At 52.6% G+C, this 14366-nt stretch overlaps 5 protein-coding genes across 5 annotated transcripts; 2 read left to right on the top strand and 3 right to left on the bottom strand.

The window, feature by feature from the left end:
- Positions 1 to 164: 164 nt before the first annotated feature.
- On the bottom strand, positions 165 to 4843 carry Z520_06189 (uncharacterized protein; the record flags this gene model as incomplete). Its single annotated transcript, XM_016776690.1, has 3 exons — positions 165 to 1046; positions 1114 to 3839; positions 4081 to 4843. 3 exons carry the CDS (start codon positions 4841 to 4843, stop codon positions 165 to 167), a joined length of 4371 nt encoding a protein of 1456 aa, XP_016632232.1.
- A 470-nt stretch (positions 4844 to 5313) lies between these two features.
- Z520_06188 (uncharacterized protein) lies at positions 5314 to 7254 on the bottom strand (the record flags this gene model as incomplete). The annotated part of the gene is made up of 1 exon (XM_016776689.1): positions 5314 to 7254. The coding sequence occupies one exon, from the start codon at positions 7252 to 7254 to the stop codon at positions 5314 to 5316; it is 1941 nt and encodes a 646-aa protein (XP_016632231.1).
- Positions 7255 to 7989: 735 nt separating this feature from the next.
- Positions 7990 to 10065, top strand: Z520_06187 (uncharacterized protein; the record flags this gene model as incomplete). The annotated part of the gene is made up of 1 exon (XM_016776688.1): positions 7990 to 10065. The coding sequence occupies one exon, from the start codon at positions 7990 to 7992 to the stop codon at positions 10063 to 10065; it is 2076 nt and encodes a 691-aa protein (XP_016632230.1).
- A 309-nt stretch (positions 10066 to 10374) lies between these two features.
- Positions 10375 to 11206, top strand: Z520_06186 (uncharacterized protein; the record flags this gene model as incomplete). The annotated part of the gene is made up of 5 exons (XM_016776687.1): positions 10375 to 10409; positions 10461 to 10575; positions 10742 to 10807; positions 10886 to 11008; positions 11063 to 11206. 5 exons carry the CDS (start codon positions 10375 to 10377, stop codon positions 11204 to 11206), a joined length of 483 nt encoding a protein of 160 aa, XP_016632229.1.
- Positions 11207 to 11932: 726 nt separating this feature from the next.
- Z520_06185 (uncharacterized protein) lies at positions 11933 to 13651 on the bottom strand (the record flags this gene model as incomplete). The annotated part of the gene is made up of 1 exon (XM_016776686.1): positions 11933 to 13651. One exon carries the CDS (start codon positions 13649 to 13651, stop codon positions 11933 to 11935), a length of 1719 nt encoding a protein of 572 aa, XP_016632228.1.
- Between the last annotated feature and the right edge of the window lie 715 nt (positions 13652 to 14366).

The raw sequence follows: 14366 nt of genomic DNA, 5'->3' as shown, positions 1-14366 counted from the left end.
CCTCCAAATGCCAGCGAGTCAAAATTTGTCATAAATCTATAGCATATCTTGCGCAGATATGACAAGAAGATGTGTGGAAGTCAGCTGAGCAGCAGGCTGCTGGCAAGGGACAGATAGATGCCTTGGAATAAACTGCTTCTGGAACCCAACTAGCTAGGTAGTTATTACGCCTCTTGTGCCGCCTCGATCTTCAACCACATATCCAACCACCTCCTACCCTCCTCTCCCACCTCGCTAGGCCTGCTATAACACTTTTCCAGCGTGCCCAACAGCCTCTCCCTCAAAATCTTGACCGCCATCAACTCCCTCCACCGCCGGACTGAGAGCCTCAGCTTGCCGCCATCCAAGACCAAGACGCCAGCAAAGAACTTGAACTCGGCCTCTGCGCCCAACAGGACCGCGAGCGCGGACTCCGGGATGGCGGACGTCTCAAAGACGTTGAGGGAGCCGCTGCGGGTGTTTTGCATGGCTTCGTAGAACGAGAGCCAACGCGGTGTTGCCCTGGGGGTGGTGAGGGGCGAGTGGGAGGGGTGGTTGACGGATCGCGAGGTGAGCGAGACCACCTGGTTCGTGTACACGTTGCGCCAGCCTTTACCTTCGCGCATGAGGACACGGGGATACAGCGCCATGGCGACGATCGCGTTGAGCGCCCGGTCGGGGACGGGCTGGTTGTAGCGCACAGGGATCGTGTAGGACGGGAGAAGACCGCCGCCACGTCCGGAGTACGTTCGAGCGCGATTCAAGGCTGCTCGTTCCTCCGGATCCAGCCTCACTAACCCTGCGTCAACGAGGTACACAAGCAACTGGATCTTTTGCGCTTCGACTTGCCCCATCGCCGGGTCGCTGATGTGGTTCTTGCGGCAGAACTCCTGGCCCGTCCGAGCCGCTTTGGCTTTCTTCCAACTTTCGTACGCGTTCAGGGAGGAAAGCAGGTCCGAGTCACCTCGACTGAACATATGTCTTGCGTCGGTTTGCGAACCGGATGCTGGAATCGGGAGAAACGGTGACTTGGAGGTCAGGAGGGATATGATGGCAAGTATGGGATCCTTTTGCAGACAAAGTTAGTAACTGTGCTCAATCAGAAGTCCTTCATTCTCTGATGTGCAAACTCACCAGGCATCTGAAAATGACGCCAAAGATCGCCAGCTTCGCCAACAACACCTCCAGGGGCAATCTCGCGATTCGCTGGCCCAGCGGCGTAAGCGCCTCGTTCTTCGCTAATGCCCCCGCGTCCTTCAACTTGTCAATCGCTCTGAGCACATTCTTCCTCGAGGGCGGCTCGATTGCTGCGTTCAGAGTCTCCTCAATCGACCCTAGGTTCCACACTTTGATTCGCAGAATCGGATCTTGCAGACTCAGCCGCAGCATTTCGGGGACCTGTTGCTCCAGCATCAGATTTTCGAAACGATGCTTGGTGACGAGGTGGAAGCAGAGACCCTCCTGTACACGCGCAGCCCGACCTCTTCGCTGACGCGCCGAAGAGCGGGAAATGAATCCTTCCGTCAGGCGCGAGAGCTGGCGGCGTTCGTCGAAGCGCATGATTTTCTCCTTGCACGAGTCGATCACGGCCGTCACGTCTGGAATGGTGATTCCAGTCTCGGCAATGTTGGTCGCGATCACGATCTTTCTTTGCCCCTTTGGCGGGCGTTCAAACGCTCGTTCGAGCTCTTCGGTCGAAAAGGTCGAATGCAAAAGATGCACGATCCAGTCTCTGCTGAAGGTGTCCATTGAAAGAAATAGATTGTGCAAACGCCGCATTTCGCCTATACCCGGCATGAAGATCAGGATTGCGCTGCTGTACTTCGCGTACCGTGGCTTACTGGCAATCGAGGCAGCGAGTTTTGCGATGAGACCATAGTCGATGTGATATTCGTCCATGTTGGAAAGCGTCTGTTGGGTCTGGCTACTGTATTTCTCTGGTTCAGAAATGATAGGTCGCCCCTTCTCGGTCACGTAGGAATCGTTCAAGTCTTGATCCTCGTCCTGGATTGCCGGGTCTTTCTCTTTGACGCCAGTAAGGTCATTGGTAACCTCGAGTGCATCTTCCAGAAATCCCACTTCGACTGGAAATGTCCTCCCAGGTAGATCTAACACGGGAGCGCCGTCAAAGTAGTCCGAGAACTTTTTCGCATCCACCGTGGCCGACATGAGGACGATCTTCAGTGTACTCCGACGCTTCAGCAACTTCTGCAACGCGATGAATAGCAGGTCCAAATCCATCGTGCGCTCATGAACTTCGTCTAGAACGAGGCAGTCCAGCTCGGCGAGGTTTGGGGATTCCTCCAACATCCTCAACAGCACGCCAGTGGTTGCATAAGTGATGCGAGTGGTACTGCTGGTCTTGCTCTCTAACCGGATTGCATAGCCGACAAGTGATCGATTGGTGCCGATGTCATTGCGGCTCTCCCCAAGCTCCTGAGAAACGCGTCTGGCGAGAGTGATTGCCGATATCCTCCTTGGCTGTGTCACGAGGATGCGAAAGTCTCGGGAGGCGCAGAATGCCTGTTCCAAAAGCAGTACCGGAATTCCAGATGATTTGCCGGCTCCGGTCTCTGCGCAGATAATACTCACTGCATTTTCGGCAATGCAAGAGAGTATTCGATCTTTGTAATGATGAACAGGGAGCTGTTCGCGGATTTGGAGCATTTCGCGAAAGGATGGGCGAGAGGTACGGATATCCCATTCCTTGGTGACTTGTTCTGGACTCCAAATCGCAGAGACAGGTACCGTAATACGGTGGCGATCACCAACGTCGGTGTGAGTCTCAGATGGCTCCTTGCTGCATAGTATGGCTTGTTGCTGTTTCAGTCGGTCCTTTGTCTCCAAGATGAGCGCCCGCAGCCTCCGTAGGGTCGCCTTTCGTTCCGTATTGACGAGAATTTCTTTGGCGTCGCTCAACTCTTTTACCACATCTCTCCAGACCGTTGGCAGACGGCCTATTGCTTTCTGCTCGCTTGCACCCAGTGTCGACAACAGAAACAGGGCGAGGGTACAGATATAAGCCTCCGACTGGGCAGCACCCGCTGCTGCAACGCTTCTCATCTCCAATTCCCAAAATCGCTCATTTACCTGAGCAGAGACTTCAGGTGGTAATGCCGTCGTCGTGTGAGCTTCGGTCATGTTATCGGCTGTCCAAACAATTTGTAGTTTGTGCCTTGCAGAGTACGGGGTTTGCTGCAAAGTTCGGACCTGTATTCGACATCTCGTATCACGTCCCGTGCAGACTTCCTCGAGGAGTCTTTTTGGTGAAAGACCCGACCATTTCCCAAAGTCTAACAGTCGGACCGAGCTCTCTGATGCTGGTAGATTTTGTTCGGAGGCAATGGTGTCTTCGGAGTCTCCAAACATACCGCCCAGGATAGCATCTTCGTCCTCCACAGCGCCTGGTCCATTGTCTTCTGAGATGGGCCCCTGCCGCTTTGTATCATCGTCAAGGTTCTGGTGAGCAGCGGCTCGCTTTCCCTCTCGCCGCTTTGCAGCATCAGCTCGCATGAGCTGTTGACGGGTTGCCAGCAATTGGGTCAAGATGGTTTCCCACGCAGCTTCTGCCTCATGCTTATCAAACAGCGGATCACGTTGTAGCAGTTGCAATTTGCGATGCAATTTAGTGATCCGCCTTTCCTTTCTTGTCTCCGCCTTCATGATACCGTTAGTTTCTTCGTTCTGTGCCTCCCAGAGCAGTCGTTGGATTTGAACAGACTTGTCGGTGAGTTTTGCGGGGTCGTTATCTTCCTCAGACTCCGGAGATTCTAGGCTCAATGATGAGTCTTCCTCCGCCTCTGAGACTCTTGCAGGCGTAGACGCTGGGCTTTGTCTACTTTGGCTGGCGGTTGGCGGTTCTATGTCCTTGTCAGTCCTTTCGGTACATGCAGGTCAAGATTGCGAAATGCATAGCTCGCTGTTCCATTGAAAGCAAGAACATCGGTCTGAGACAAGGATACAGCGTAAGATCTCGCGACGTCACACATACTTTGCAGCAGGCAGGAATCTTGAGGAGCCGTTCTTGATCTGCCTTTGTTGACTTTCTAGGGCAGAAAGGATAGCCGCACAATCTCGAGCGTCGAGCCCTCTCTCACTCACCAGATGTTATCTGGAAAGGGGTGTTATCACCACTCAGTCCAGTCAGTGTACCCTGGGTCTGTTCATAGTTCACGAGTTCGCCCTCTGGCGTTTTAGAGGCATACCATTGGAAAGCCTCGGGCAGACCGGGCAGAGATTCAGGAGTCCTTCTCAGCTGTCCCAAAAGAGCCGTCTCAGCAATATGGGCAACTGCTTGAGAGACTCTCGGGAATTTCAATGACACCAGGACTCTCTCCAAACTCCACAGGTCGAGCAAGAGCTTCTCCTCATCAACAGAAGTCTCAACACCCCTAGATGCCGATGATACATGGCTCGTATCATGGGCATCGACATCAAACAGATCGTCGACTGTCTCTTCCGGCAGCCAGCTGTATGTTGATAATTTCTGCGCCTGCGGACGCAATTGACGCCGCTCGGTTTCGAGCCTTACGACTTGACGTCGAGCATCAGCAATGCATCGTGTAGCATACCTGGCGAGTATCCCTTCCAGCTCTGAGTCTTCCAGATGAGCTTCCAATTCCTCGGGAGTCATATCTTGGATCTTCAGATCTTGTCTAGCTTGTTCGCCATTTTTCGAGGCCGTGTGCTCATCATTGACAGGTGCTGTGAGTTTAGCGTCAGTGCCTGGGCCTTGGGTAGTATCATTGACGCTGACCAAAGCCTCATCGGGCTCATCGACGGCTTTGGATTTAGAAGGTACAGAAGTTGTCGCAAAGCCTCGAGCGGGGTTTGTAGTGGGCTTCTTTTTCTTCTTCGGGGCCATTTTCTAGTAGCCGCGAGTAGCCAGGAATCTGCTGCGCGTGTGAGCGTCTGAAGGTTGTCGCGTGGCCCAAACTGAGCGAAAGGGGACTGCCGATACTTTGTCTCGTTGTTGCTCTTGGTTACTACTAGTATGGTCAGAGAAGTCTGAGATTGAGGTGAGATGAAGGGCGAGGAATGTCGCCGCCAAGACGAGGTACATCGAGACTCAGCTCACCGCCGATCGGGACGAGGATGATGCCGCCCTATTCTCACCCCCGGCTCTCCCTGACTCGTGCAAGCCATAGCGCTGTGGTGTGGACACCCATGCCGATTCATCCTGGTGGAGATGGTTATGAATTCTATGATTGGCGTCTGATTTTTTGTGAGCGTTGAGGGCAGGAGATGAGATTTTCCGTGAGTACGAGGTTCCTGGCTGATTACTGGACCGAGGGTACTTGGAAATCATATGTTACTCCCCAACTCATGCGTTTATCATTCGCGTCGCTCACACCCACTGACTACTGCAGCTTGACGAGAAGTCCGACAACGGAAGCAGCGTCGATACCTGAAGGCAAGTGCTATGGATAAAACTAGGAGAAGAATGTACTCATAGCGAACTCCAGCATTGTCCGAGATAGTGTGTAGATGCAACCCCGCAAATAAGCTGAGGTATCCTCTCTCCATCACGACAGAGACGCCGTAGTCGCAAGTTTGATCACGGCTATCCCGAGCGACAAATCGGAAAAATCGACTTGCTGCATCAGCTCCTAGGTCCTTGAGCTCGGTCACAGTCTCGAAGCCTTTCTTTGGCTCCTGCTTGATAGTCTTCCAGCCGTCAACACCATTCTCTGAGGCCTGCAACACCCACGTCTTGACCTCTGTGGCGCCATTCCAACTCACGTGCAACTTTCCAGCTCGCCAAACAGCGGCCGGTGCATGTCTCGGCCGTCCGACCCACGGGAACTTGAAAGCCCTGTAGCTCTGCACGTCTCCGTTGTTCCAAGAACTCACTGAGCCGAAGTGGGCATCACAACGCACAGATCCGTTGCTGCTGTACTGAGTCATTACAGCATTGATGCCGTAGCCTGCTAGGATAGTCGCATCTTCTTGCGAGTGGGCCTGAAATAACTGTGCAGAGCCTTGTGTTCCGGATCGAATGCGTAGCGGATGCACGTACTCGCGTAGAAGACGTACAGTATACGCCGGGTTGGTGCCATTGATTGTCTGGACTTTCTTTGAGTCTATCTCACTCAGGGCCAGCTGAGATGTAACTTCCTGATGAGCGAAAGTGCCAAAATGGTTTGGAACGTGAGCATCATCTTGAGCTTTGTCATCAGGCCAGCCAACTTCCAGAAGCAAGACTCGTGAGTACGGCATGCCAAAGGTGTGGTCATAGTCCATCGCCGCATTGTCGAAAATGGTCATCAGGCGCGTGCTCCTGCCAGCAGTCGAGCGTGGCGGCGTGTAAGATTGACCAAATGCACCTACCGAGACGAATCGAGCATCGTGCTGCCACGCAAATTGCAGAGCTCGTCCTTCAGAATGATCTTGAAAGTCGTTGGTCTTGCCTCCCAAAGTCCACATCACCTTGCCCGTCTTGCCATTAATGTAGGAAATTGCATGAACATTGCGAGCGGAGACCAGAAAATTGCCATGCTCGTCCTTCTGCACAGAATTAATGTGATACCAGTCGAAAGGCTCAGCGCGTGTACCTGCCGCACTCATGCCGTGCGATAATTTGTGGTATGTCGACTTCATATCCACATGGTCGGACGCGCGCCACTCGAACAAAACAGTGCCAGTCTGCAAGTCAATTTCTTGTACGACCCCGTCCCATGCTGCTTGGTTCCACAAGTCGCTGAACTTGCGACCAAATGGTCGGACATCGGCTGCAGTTTTGGAGTAACTCGTGATCAGACCTGTTCCCTCGGGCGTGATTACAAAGTCATGAAGATCCGCGAACAGACCATTCGCTGCTGCTACCTTGTGCACAACATCGTAGGAAGAGTTCAAAATGTAATAATGTCCCTGACCATGACCTCTGACAGTATCGTCACCGAGCCAGAAGGTTAATACTGCTTCATCCCGATAGGCCTGCACCTTCAAATCGTATGCCTGACCACCGTAATTATTCGCAAAATGTTGCGTCCATATCAGAGTACCTGCAGCATCCAGTATCATCGGACCAGGATCCTTGACTTTCCAGCCACGAGGAGTGATGAAATAGTAGAGCCCATCGTCGCACTCTGGGGTCCATGTAGCGAAGTTGACGCGTGGAGCTCGTATTTTTGACGTTATGAAGCTAGGTAACGTGGGGTAGTGTCCAGCTTGTCCGCCGCCGACACTTGCATCATACAGGGGCGGCTGAAGAGCTCGAGTAGCTAGACAAAAGAGCAGCCACGTAAGCCACGTAAGCCCGGTGGACGTCGGCATTGCTCCGAACCGGATGAGCGAGTAGTTTTTGTCAGAAGTCGAACTTCACGGCCTTCATGATCCGAGCATTGCAGGCTGTGCGACTATCAATCGGGTGAGTTGCACTCTCGAAGGGTTCGTATGGTTGGAGCTGGTGGTTGATTTTTACACCGGCCGAAATAATATAAGCTAGGTACCTAAGGTACCTAGTAGGTATATATACCTAGTAGACAAACGACGGTAAAAATTACCTCGTCTTGACCCGCCAAGACAATACATGATGAAATTGAAAGTGATGCCGCCCAACTGTCCCCCCAGTTTCCCACTGTGGATCTACACGTCAATTAAATGTGAGCCAGAGCCTCATGAGGAGCTTCCTGAATAGTAACTTGTTATCCTTGTTGTCTTCACTGCTGAAAGATTCCGGGGCTTCCATATTCGGAATGAGTGTATCAGGTGTCATGGTGATCAGACCGCTGTTAGACAAGATCCTTCTCGAGCAGGTACAGTTTGATATTGATGAGGCTGTCAGGACTTTGTCAATTGTGACCATGCACCACTCCTGCTCGGTCTTTCCGAGTCGAATGTGGTCTTGCGCATGCTGCATAGTTCGGGTCACGTTCGAATGGGGGAGTTAGCTTCGTATTGATGGGCCCAGACTGCAGTTTGCCAAGCCAGCTGAACAGAGATACCTAGTAGGTGCTAACAAGACAAGAAAAGAAACCAGATCATCTACACACGAAGGTCGACATCCTCATGGACCCGTTGGCTCTAATGACCAAGGGATGGAGTACAACACCAGGCTCAGCTCCAGAGCCCTACATTTATCAGGCACTGGAAGAAGAACACCAAGAGTTCCGACTTTTGAAACTTGTGCCATCTCGAGACCCCAAGGACCCTCTTAGAGCCACCATCGCGACGGTGCGCCCTGACTGGCTGGCGCTAGCTTCTGATCAGAATCACCCGGGTCCTCGGTGGACAGCGTTGTCGTATGTGTGGGCTGACCCGGATGAGCCTACAGTCGTCCTTAACGGCCAGCAACTCAGAGACACAGAAAAAAGGGAGGAAATCCTCATCGAAAATGCCGCCATCAAGATTACATCCAATCTATTCGGTGCCCTTATGCTAATCCGTGGCTATGAAGACTTCTGCACCGTCTGGGCTGATCAGATCTGTATTAATCAGGCTGATTTGAAAGAGAGAACAAGTCAAGTTCAGCAGATGCACATGATATTTTCCCTGGCGGAAAACGTTCTGGTGTGGTTGGGGAAAGCAATCAGAGCAGAGAAAACACAGATGTTTACACAAATGTTCACATGGCTTCATAGCCCTCGAAGGACCGGTCGAATCGAGGACGCTCCCTCCTTCGCGCAGTTCATGGCCAGATTGATGACAGGAGAGCCGCATTTGTATCCACCTCCGAGCGAGGACCACCACCTTTTCACCAAACAAATAGCCAAGGACATTCTGGAAGACCCTTGGTTCAGTAGATCATGGGTTATTCAGGAGGCGGTACACGCCAAAAATCTCCTCGTCTACCTAGGCCCGGTGGTTCTGCCGTGGGAGATGTTCGAGGAAGCCATCTCCGGTTTGTCATACTGGACCCTTCCGTGGAGCACGGCAGAGGACTCCGCCTTGGCTACATTTCATCGAGGCGGACTCCAGATGATCAAGAAAACCAGAGAGTGGCAGGAAAGTCGGTACAAACATGAGACTCTCCTCCCGTCGGCGCCATTATCCACCCTCCTTCAGGGCCTCCGTGTCAGTCGGAGCACGGATGCTCGCGAGAAAGTCTACGCCTTTTGGCACATGGCTGATCAGGAATTTCGGGCTGAAAAGGGCCAGATCCGTCCACTGCCAATCTCTTACGAGCGGAGTACACAGGAGGTTTATGGACGGACCGTGACATACTGTATCAACAGCGAAATGAATTTGGACGTGCTCTCTTGCGCTTGTAAGCATGAGGTATCCCGCGAGAATTCTGCGTTCCCATCCTGGATGCACGACTGGCAAGTCCATCCTGACCAGCTCGGGTGCGCAACTGATCTGCACAACATTCTCCCACAGCGAGGTTGTGACGCATATGCAGTTAACAGCGAAAACCGTAGCGGCAAGGTCCCGTTCAATGCTTGCGCAGGTCGTCCAGCTCATTACGGCAGACCTCCGGAAGAACCCGGACTCATCTACAGTGGACAATTCGACAAGATTGGCTTGAGGGGAATCCTCTTTGATGAGATCCGGGATGTAACTTCGGTCGGCCACTCATCCATGCCGGCGCAGGAAATGAGTGCCAACCAGGAAATTGACTGGGGCTCCTGGTGGGACTGCGCGACAACAGAGGTGCAGGACGATCCGTATCTCGAACCCGAAGCCCGCATCGAAGCCTTCTGCCAGGCACTGACATTCGGCAACGTCAAAATCTCGGGACATTCCCACCAGGAGGTGATACAAGATTTCAAACGGTGGTGGTCCGCTGGGAGGCCTCTCCACGATCCAAGTTCTGCTCATTCCTTCAACTGGAGCGAACGGCTGCGCAGCTACGAGGCGTTTAAGAAGCTCCCATTTCCCAATGGCCTCTATATCAATAGGAGGAGACTCTTTCGGACCGCCCGAGGCTACATTGGCTCCGCATGCGAACATATCGAACCGGGTGATATGGTGTGGATTCTGTGGGGTGGTGCGTTGCCCTTTCTCTTACGCAATGTCGAAAGGCAGGAGGGCGTCTACTACATCGTGGGAGGGGCTGTTTATGTCCCTGGGATCATGTTCGGGGAGGCCATCGCGAAAGCCGAAGAGGAGGGGAAGGAGGCGGAAGGGATCTGGCTTGCCTAGAGAGCCAGGAAGAGATGGTTGATTCTTTTTGATAAAGCGAGGCTGGTATTTTCTAACCAACTTACTTGAGTACCAAGTTCCAGTTGGCAAGGCAGCCAATAGAAGTATTTCGCTTAACCTTATTTGCCATCCGAGTCCAAATGTCGATTTGCTTTCTCTTTCGCCCTCGCATTATATCTCAAGTCCTTCGCCAGCGACATCTTCTAGTTTGGGCGTCCGATCATTCGACATTCGTGTTACTTCCTCATTGCCCATCTGAGACCGCCCTGAGCTCAACTTTCACTAAAGGTTCCTGGTCGAATTGTCCAAATGCTGGCATTAGCGCTGACAGCGGAGTTGGAAGGGTAGGACGCTCAGTATGCGAATCTCCATTTGACACTAATGGCTTTATGCAGCGTGACCGACCTCGTACCTTCTGATACAGCTGAATCACCGTACTATTACACTTTCAAAGTCCAGTGCACATCATGTCGCGAGATTCATGCAAACTGGGTGGGCGTCAGCCGCCATGTAAGTTCTCTCCAAAGGTCGCCCAGGACAGCGTGTCACTGTGATGCTCTGTCATGTGTAGCGCTCCTGGATCTGCCTTCACACGACTTCGATATGGACTTGTGCTCTGGCTGGGGTGGTCTTGGGTGCACTCGGCCCAGGTACGATCTGACCTCGCAAAATACAGGAGATGAACGAACAATCCGGGAGCCGAGGAGAAGCGAACTTTGTCTGGAAATGCAAGAACTGCAAGGTGTGTGAACGAGACGAGTTGGCTGATTGTGGGATCCGGCTAGATTTTCTTATTGCTAACGGGTACATTTCCGCACAGAGAGAATCAAGCGCCTCGATCAAAGCAGCTCCAGCAAAATATGAGCAAAATTCTCCCGCAAAACCAAAGAATATCATAGACATCGATTGCCGAGGACTTGAGTTCACGGATTTCAAGCCAGATGTATGTTGATCGCCCACAGTAAGATCTTCTTTCCTCTGACATTGATCGGCTTAGGGGGAGTGGGAGGCAAGGGGGATCGAGTCTGGGACGAAGTTCACGGGTATTGACTTGTCGGAAGGAGAGTGGTTTGACTACGATGAGAAAGCCGGTGAGGAAGTGAGCATTAAAGACATCAAATGGCAGATACGGCGAGCTTGAATCTCAGGTTAGGCTCGGCATCGAGGTCAATCCCACATATTACTAGTAATTGCGCCGTAGTTCAGCCTCGTTTAGGAGCAAGGCTTGGGGAGCGAGGCTGCGGCGCGGCTCAAAAACCCTTGGGCAGCTCAAGCAATTATTTCAACGCGCGCTCACGACTCGTTCTCTTCATACCATTCTTCTCACCCACGCCTCTACGTTCTGATTTCTACTGCAGTCCCCTCTACGCGCCTCTTCCCAATACAGCATCTATTATTGGCGAAACTTGGTGGCACTCCATTTTCGGGCCCGTGAAATCCACTATCTGCTTCCGGTTCCCTTTGGCACCCTTCTTCCCTTCCCTCCTTCGATTCTTCCCTTTCAAGTACATACCTACGCCCGCTGTGTGTCTCGGCCTGCTGGCTGCGAAATAGCCTCACAACTACCACGCCCCTCCACCCGCCTAGGCAGCAGCTGTCTTTCCTGCTTCCTCCGCTGTTATTTCACAGCTGGCGAGGACCAGACCGCCCAATCCCGAGACGACCAGAGGCAGGCAGAATGTCATGATGGACAAAATATGGGCTCGTACTGAAGCCAATGGTTGTAAGAGAGGAGAATTGACAAAATCCGGGGCGCGGAGAACTATGTCTCAAAACACAACTTTATGGCTCGGGCCTGACTCGCTACTCCTCGCCCTGTGGACCTACGACGACTTGATTTTCCTCCATGAACGGCATAGGATATAGACTACCTTACCCCTACGTGTAGTGACTTTGCTAGGATATTGAGCTGATATGTGTGATGCCATAGGCGACACCCTAATCTACGTACAGGCTTCCCGATAAACTTGTTCAACACATTTTTAGTGATGATTTCCGTGTATGGGTCGCGCTTTTTCAAACCTACGACCCATTCCGCTGTGCCGGCACAAAAGACCTCCCCCTTCTGGCGCGTGAAAGACGCAATCATGCCTGAGCCGTATTTGAGCCCTTTGAGGTACTTGGGCATGTTGGTCGACCCGTCCTTTTCAGGCTTGAAGAGACTTTGCATGAGCTCGATTTTGTCCCTTACAGGACCACCAATAGGCTCCGAGCCGTTCCAGCGGTCTTGTTCGCCCAGGACCGCAGGGCACATGGCAATGATTTCCAGTGTGGAAGGGACACCGTCCTCAAATGTAGGGTATGGCAGACCCTGCCGAAAGGTATATTGACAGCCGTCCACCTCAAATGCGGCAATATTCACGGGATTACCTCCAAAGGTGTCGCCATAGAAGAGTTGCGTGCCTCGAAGCGCCCAGTGGTCAGGCCTATAGACAAGGAAACCCCCTGAAGAGCGTGGAGTGGCGACACCGTACCGCGCGTATACTCCCGTCAGTCCACAGAGGCCGACGGTTTGTGCGGCCGGGCGCTGAATATCTGGCCACTCCCAAGATGTTGTGGTCCGTCGAGGATCTGTCTTGCTCTCGGGGTCCTGATCTGGCGTACCATAGTAATACTGCGTTTTCAGATCGGACGACAACCGGACCTGCTTGGCAAAATCACCGCCGAAGCGTGCAAAGGAGCCTCCTTGGTCCACAAATTGGTCGATTGTGTCACGTTGCTCCCACGTCCAGTACTCGTCATGGCCGACTATCACGGCGCAAGGGTACCCATCAAGAGGGGATGCCGCTGAGTCTTGGAGATCTGTCTGAGTGAGGTGGTGGATCTGATAACCTGCAGATTCTGCCCACAGGATAAAAGGTCGCTCGTAGATGGCGTAGCCCGCATCAGCATAATGCCTGCTATAGCGCCCGTACCACGAATACTCCAGAGAGAGATATCGCGGTGTCCAATTTAGACCCGGCATGAAGTCGCCCGTCCCTTCTCGAGGTGCGTTGTCCGGAATTCGGATCATGCCTCTCGCAATCGGTCGTTGCGTACTTGACAGTGGCGTCAGAGTGTCATTTTGATACCCGTCTGGTAGCCCACGGTAATGATTGGCACCGCCCCAGTCGTTATAGGCCAAGACGGTACATGTCGTGTGAATGAGCACGAAGTCGGCGTCCGAGGGATTCTCGGCTTTGACAATGAAAAACCCCTCGCGCTCACGTACTCGCTGGTGGCGGTCCCTTGCTCGAATGATGACCACGTAATATCCCGGTGTCCAGGTCTCTTCGTCAAGACGAATGGACAGTGCCTCAGGCCAATTGCAGCCGACAGCGTAGGCATCTGACGGAGTCTCGTGCTGGTGTCCCGGCAGGCCTTTCTTATGGAAGACGGACCGAGGCTCACAACCATCCTTGAAGATCTCGATGTCATATGCAGGAGCTGCTGAATATGTTCTCAGGGAGACTGATCCACCTTGGTTGTAGGAGAACTTGTCGCAATACACCCAAATGTCCAGGCTCCCAGGCTCCGCGCCCGAGAATTCGACCAAGCCACCAGGGCGTGACCAGGCATAGTCAGGCTCTGAAGGTGGCCGTGCCATGGTCCTTCGATCTATTGCAAGTGAGAACCCGGCATCGAACTCTCAGAACTTTTCTATTCGCCGTGTCGAGTTCCCTGTTACTGTAATCACAGTATTATGAGTACCGGTTGGGGACGAGGACTTATTGGGCTAAGTTGAGTTATTGAGGCAATACTTGTATATCCCGAAAAGAGTGCGCAGGTCCGTCGAGCAACGACACGTGATGCACGGCATGGGAAATCATAGTCGTTTCCATACCTAGGGAGGTATAGGTGATATAGGTGACCCAGGCACTCTAGGTCTCGCTTTCTTCCCGATGCTGGGCCCCACTTGATAGAGATGATTGATAAGGAGCGTAGACGCGGGTCTGAATGCAAACGACTCTGCTGATCGTTTAAGCCATCATTGAAGCATCTTTGTCAATTCTCCAAAGGGCCCTAGCTAACATGGTGATGGAAAATGATGGAGTTTGTCGTACCCGATACAAAATCTTGAGCTTTTGATCTGCGAGCGAAGCGAGACTGAGCCGTGTGTATAGCTCTATAGGCTAACTGCATCAGGAAATTTTAGAAGGATAAGCTTCCACGGCGCAATTCTCCGTCTACCATACTTGTACGAGGGACTCGGTACTTCGCCGATGGCAGGGCGCTCAGGATAGAGTTATCAAACACACCAATCCAGATCCTTTCCCCAAGAACTTGGGACCTCAGTCAAAAGCGCAACTTCGAAGTGTCAA

Source organism: Fonsecaea multimorphosa (genome assembly GCF_000836435.1).
Source record: "Fonsecaea multimorphosa CBS 102226 unplaced genomic scaffold supercont1.11, whole genome shotgun sequence".
Taxonomy (NCBI): Eukaryota; Fungi; Ascomycota; class Eurotiomycetes; order Chaetothyriales; family Herpotrichiellaceae; genus Fonsecaea; species Fonsecaea multimorphosa.
This window is presented reverse-complemented; position numbering and strand designations above follow the sequence as displayed.